Here is a 5,737-nt window from a genome sequence, read left to right as displayed (position 1 = left end):
AAAAAAAAAAAAAAAAAGAAAATATTTTCCATCAGAGTAAATTTCTAAACATGCTAATTGTGACTTTTCAAATGTCTGGCAAACTTTTTTTTAATTAGATTTTCAAGTTTATAGGGATGCCTTATTTATTGGGTTATGTAGAGTTATATCACTTAGAAAGCATTACAGCTGGTTACACATGAAATATCGACTACATAACATGATATCTTTCTGAAAATTTAAAAACTGGACCTTTCTAAACAAAATCAGTACATTTACTACATAATACATGTGATGTCAGGAAAGGAGACAGAGTAGATGTGGAATTTTGCCCATTTCATTTATGAAACTCAAAACTTTTTCTACTTCTAAGACAATTTTTAAGTTTCATAAATAAATAGTCCTGTCCTGTTCTAGTAAATAAATATATTTACTTTATATTTCTAAATTTGCAAAAATACATTTCAAAATTGGACTACATTAGATCACTGTGAGTGGACTTCTGAAATGTGATGGCTTGAGCTTTGAAAATCAAGAGCTAACTAACTGAAAGCTGATCAAATGTGAGTCAATCAGCTTTGACAAGTGGAGAGGAGAAATTAGAAAAACAGTAATAAACATAGCAAGCTAAACATATTTCTTTCACAGGGGCTTTGAAAGAGGCAGTGATCCTCACAAGAGACTCTAAGCCTAGCTTTATCATGATAAAATATAAGATGAAGATTTAAAAACTTACGAATGGTATCTTTGGATGACTGGATTATGGTTTTGTTTATATTCTCCCTATATTCATGATCCAAATATGTACGATGACGTTATATAAATAATTATAAAAAGTATTAACATTTAAAAATGTTCTTTATAGAAACTTTTAAAATATGAAAGTATTTTTAAAAACTCCACAGGCTCAAAAATGTTATATATTGTTTTAGATAAACTACAATCCTAAAATAATTTAATAATTAATTAGTAAATGAATGAATTAAATGAATTATTATGCTATGAAACGTCTACTATACTAGGCACTGTGCTAGAAACTGAACTCCAGGGAGATTAAGACAAAATCATTGTTGTGAAAGGGCACAGGTTGGCATAGAAATGATAATGCATAATTTATTTAATAATTTCATAATTATTATACATTTATTATTAATAATAAATTCATGATAAGGCATTAGTTTAATAGGATATTTGAAAAGAGGATTAAACAGTACTGGTTTAAGTATAAACATACATTGATGGCCTAATGTAGTCTAATTTTGTAATGCTGTACTTTGGAAACGTATATTCTTTGTGGAATCAACTAAGTAAGGTAATTTGGATCACGATATTTGTAAAATGGTGTAATTACTGTCAATGTTTCTCTATGCCTATGTTGTCAAAACTCAGATGTGTGAGAATCACTTGGGAAACTGTCAAAATAGTAATTCCTGATTCTGGTGATTCAGGTGGTGACAGTGGCTGGTAGGGGGTGGGAAGAGGACCCAGCTGTCAGCATTTTTAACACTTTCCCTAGGTGATTATGATTCAAGTAAGGGGTCTATGTTTCCCTAAACACTAACATATACAACGTTTAAAAAAAAGTTTACAGAATTTGAGTTAGAAACTTTCCTTGTTATGTTTCTTTGGAAACAATGTAATGCTTTCCACATAACTAGTTACTTGCCTTTGGCCCCTTAGTTAAGGATAGTGAGTTAGGGACAGTTTTGAGCTGGATTTCTAACTCTATCTTAGTTAACTAATCAATCAAAATATTAGTAATTTAATATCTACTATGTTGGGCACCATACCAGAAACTGTCTGGAGAAAAGGGCACACGTTCACAAAGAAATAACAATACCAAATACTTAATATAGTTTTTAAGAACTTACAAAGTAGTTTCATGGTTCAGGTATGGACAAGAAGGGAGTGTGTTTCCGCTTTAAAGAAAATGTGTTCCCCCAATTAACTTACAGGTCTGGGTAAGTCTGTTAAACTGGGTGGGCAGGCCTGCCAAGAGCCTCCTTTGAGAAAATCCATGTCAAGGATAGAAACATAGGCACAAATAAAGCCTTCAGCCTGTTTGTATTGTGGAGGTTTGTAGTAATGCAATTCAGGGCACACTTAGATGCATTTCCTGAGCTAGTTCCCAGTGCACTCTTGTCTGAGTTATTTGAAGGAGTTATGAAAGAAAACCAGGAAGGGCTATTTTTATAAGAACCAATGTAATCCCAAGAACCACAAGAGTTGTACTCACTGGGATAAATATAACTCTTAAATTATAAAGACATTCTCCACAATTCTATAGAGATCAAATGGGGATTTGGCTCACGAGAGACTCTAGAGAAATCAGTGGGGCTTTGTTACCTTGAAGACCCTAGCACCTCGTCAACAGCAACAGAAACAGGATTCAGCAGAAAGGAAAGTGTGGCCAATTAAGAATCTATTATTAATAGGTAATCAGGGGAGCAGGAGGATTGCAAATAACAAGAATGACATGGGGGAACCCACCTATTTTCACTGTCTGGACTTGTAAACATGAGTGATAATTCCTCCAGTCCTCCCTAAGTACCTGATGGGAGTCCCGGTCCTGTTAAATGTTGGGGAGTTGGGAACAGAAGTCAGCCCAACACAGTTCCACATTTCATCAGTTCCACTCAGCAGCCCTGTAAGACAAGCATTGTTCCCCATTTCACAGAGCAGAAAACAGGCTCTTTAAAGGAATGTATCTTTAATAAAGGGAAGGTTTATTATTTCAGTTAAGACTGAAGGATACTTAGTTTACTCTTCAAATTTGTTGAGCCAGTATTGTTATGCATCTGCACTACATTCATAATCTCATTGAAAAATAATTTTCATTGCTTCTCAAACTCCAGAAAATAAAAGGAAAAAATGTCACATATCATCTTTTTCTTTTTCTTTTTTTTTTTGACTGAGTCATGCTCTATCGCCCAGGCTGGAGTGCAGCCGCCTGATCTCGGCTCACTGCAACCTCTGCCTTCTGGGTTCAAGCCATTCTCCTGCCTCGGCCTCCCGAGTAGCTGGGACTACAGGTGTGTGCCACCATGACCGGCTAATTTTTTGTATTTTTTTTTTCAGTAGAGACAGGGCTTCACCGTGTTAGCCAGGATGGTCTCGATCTGCTGACCTCGTGATCCGCCTACCTCAGCCTCCCAAAGTGCTGGGATTAGTTACCACACAGAAATGTGCCCCAATTAACACCCTAGTGTATTTAATCTCAGATTTTTTTTTAGTTCATCTGTTATATGTAAGTATACATTTTTAATGAGACAATAAATGTATAGATTGCTTTTTAAATTGCTTTATTAGCTTTAAATTTTTCCATGCAAATGGGTGAAACTACTGCTGACAGAAACTTAGACTGAATGCAAAGGCAATCTCCAAATAGAAGCTGGCAACACAAGACCCACTTGACACATGGAAATAACATAGGGTTCACAGCAAACGGATCAGTAAAGGCATATTAGGAAAATGCAAGGAAAAAGAAAACAGCGGGAATCACAGTATTAATCTCATGATAAATGGCAGGAGTCAAGGCATAAGGCAAAATTCATCATGATGGTCATGGTGATTAGAGAGCTCCCCCATAAGGATACGCAGACAATTCCTCAACTGCAGCTCCCTAAGTTTTCTCCTGATTTCTCTCATCTCCTCCATGAATATTTCCATATCATCTCCATCTCCACCCATCCCATCATTGATCTGCCTATTGGGTATGGCCCATCGAAAATTAGGGGCAAGTCGGCGCGCCTGTCCCCGTCGATTTCCTGCAGGCTGGTGGCCTTCACCTCCTCCCAAAGGGCGGTCTTCCTCTCCATTCTGCATAGGCTGCTCCATCTCTTCGTTTTCCTGGTGAATATTTGCCATGATGAGATTTTTTTTTCTGGTTGTTTTTCTTTAAACACAAGTAAGACAAAGGCAAGGAAAGAGACTGAATGCTTGGTGCACTGACCAGCAGGATTCAGAGCCCTGATATCAAAGGATTTTTTCATTTCATTTTTTCCCAAGTTAGAAGTTCCGTGCGTCCTCTAGGGGGCCTCCAATTAGAGCCCCTCCCTCCAGCTTTCTCCCCTTACCTCCCTTCCCCAAACCCACCATTTTCCTTTCCCAGGATTCTTTCCCAGAGCTTCGCAGGCACCAAAATGGAGGACCGGTATAGGAGTGGGGATGGGGTGGAGGGGTTGGGGTCTCAGACTGGGCTTTCCTCACGTTCCGACCCCCGCCCCACCACCGTCCCTTGAACCGACCTGGGCCTATCCTTGCAGTCTCCTCCTCCTCAGGATTCTCGCTGCGAGGTGCGCCGCGGGGACACTTAGCCTCGCAGACCTGCAGACGGGCCGGGGTGGGGGGAGTGGGGGCTGCTGCAGCGGAACGCTAGCGAGGACCAGCCGCCGCCGGCACTTTCCCTGCCCCAGGCCCGGGCTCCCCTCGCTGCCAGCGCCCCGCGTCTCCCACCACCCGCTCCCACCCCACCCTCGGCCGCCCCGCCTCCCGCGGTGTTCCCGGTTTTCCTGCAGGGACTCGGGGTGGTTTTCCATCGCTCTTGGTGGCTCTGCCGCGCCTGGAAACCCAGCCGCCCCTGCTTCCCCACCCTTGGGGCCTCTATGTTCCCAAGCATGTTGGGGTGTGGAGAAAGCTGGCGGGGACGCCCTGCGCTGTTCTGCGGCCGTTGCCGGGGTAGGTCAGCCGCTGCTGGCATGGCCGGGGCGCGCGGGCCCCGGGGCCCTTACCTGCTCCGCTTTTTTCCGGGCCGGATGCCAGCCCGCCGAGCTCAGGGCAGCGGGGAGCTGGTAGCCAGACGCGAGTGACGACTGCACCGAAGGCTGCGTCGCTCTGCAGCTCTGGGTCACGTGAGGGCCGCGCGTCACCACCGAGCTCGCCCCCCAACTTGGGCGGCCAGTGCAGCAGGATCCCCCCCTTCTCCCCCACCGCCATATGCACGCGCAAAAAACAGCCTCCCTACTCCCGTCTGCGTGAAGTGCCCCAGAGCGCACAGCCCTGTCACTCTTCTCGGTTCTCTCCAATCTGAGGGCCCACAAGTGGCATCACTGCTCTGCGGTTGGAGTTTGCCCTCCTCTGGTTACCAGGGAGGGTCTGCATCATCCACCACCGCCCCCTCTCACTTCAGGCCTTGGTTTTGGCCTTTTCTGCTTTCTCTCCTCTTCTACCTGGCAACATGCTTTGCGCTACACTCCCACTCCTGCCCCTTGCGTGTGCACAGCCATCAATGCCCACGTAGCCCCTGAAGTCCTACCATTCTAGAAAATTTAGAGTGATGGCTAAGGTGGGGAGGCAGGAGGGCACTTGTCAGAAAGAGGGGCAAGGAAGTGGAGTGGGCTGTATATATTTCTTTTTATTTCCTTAAAATATCTGCATGCTTCCGAAAATTATAAATTATAAGTTTTTAATTTTGAAAGAAATGCTGGCCGGGCGCGGTGGCATACCTGTAATACCAGCACTTTGGGAGGCCGAGGCGGGCGGATCACTTGAGGCCAGTAGTGCGAGACCAGCCTGGCCAACATGGTGAGACCCCGTCTCTACTGAAAATACAAAAATTAGCTGGGCGTGGTGGCGGGCGCCTGTAATCCCAGCTACTCGGGAGGCTGAGGCAGGAGAATCGCTTGAACCCGAGAGGCGGAGGTTGCAGTGAGCCGGGATCGCACCACTCCAGCCTGGGTAACAGTGCGAGAACCTGTCCAAAAAAACGAAAAAAAAAAAAAAAAAGGAAATGCTTTATTCTGGAGAATGAAATCTCTCT

General features: G+C 43.8%; 1 protein-coding gene across 2 annotated transcripts; it reads right to left on the bottom strand.

The window, feature by feature from the left end:
- Positions 1–3,260: 3,260 nt before the first annotated feature.
- On the bottom strand, positions 3,261–4,989 carry BEX3 (brain expressed X-linked 3). 2 transcript variants are annotated; one of them, XM_017858973.1, is made up of 3 exons: positions 4,710–4,989; positions 4,227–4,305; positions 3,261–3,874 (listed from the first exon to the last, which is right to left on the bottom strand). In XM_017858973.1, the coding sequence occupies exon 3, from the start codon at positions 3,844–3,846 to the stop codon at positions 3,511–3,513; it is 336 nt and encodes a 111-aa protein (XP_017714462.1). In that variant the 5' UTR covers positions 3,847–3,874; positions 4,227–4,305; positions 4,710–4,989; the 3' UTR covers positions 3,261–3,510. The 2 variants fall into 2 exon arrangements, with proteins under 2 accessions (XP_017714462.1, XP_017714463.1); XM_017858974.1 differs by having other exon boundaries at positions 3,261–3,828.
- Positions 4,990–5,737: the final 748 nt, after the last annotated feature.

This window comes from Rhinopithecus bieti, unplaced genomic scaffold, assembly GCF_001698545.2.
Source record: "Rhinopithecus bieti isolate Rb0 unplaced genomic scaffold, ASM169854v2 scaffold_49525, whole genome shotgun sequence".
NCBI classification, from domain to species: domain Eukaryota; kingdom Metazoa; phylum Chordata; class Mammalia; order Primates; family Cercopithecidae; genus Rhinopithecus; species Rhinopithecus bieti.
This window is presented reverse-complemented; position numbering and strand designations above follow the sequence as displayed.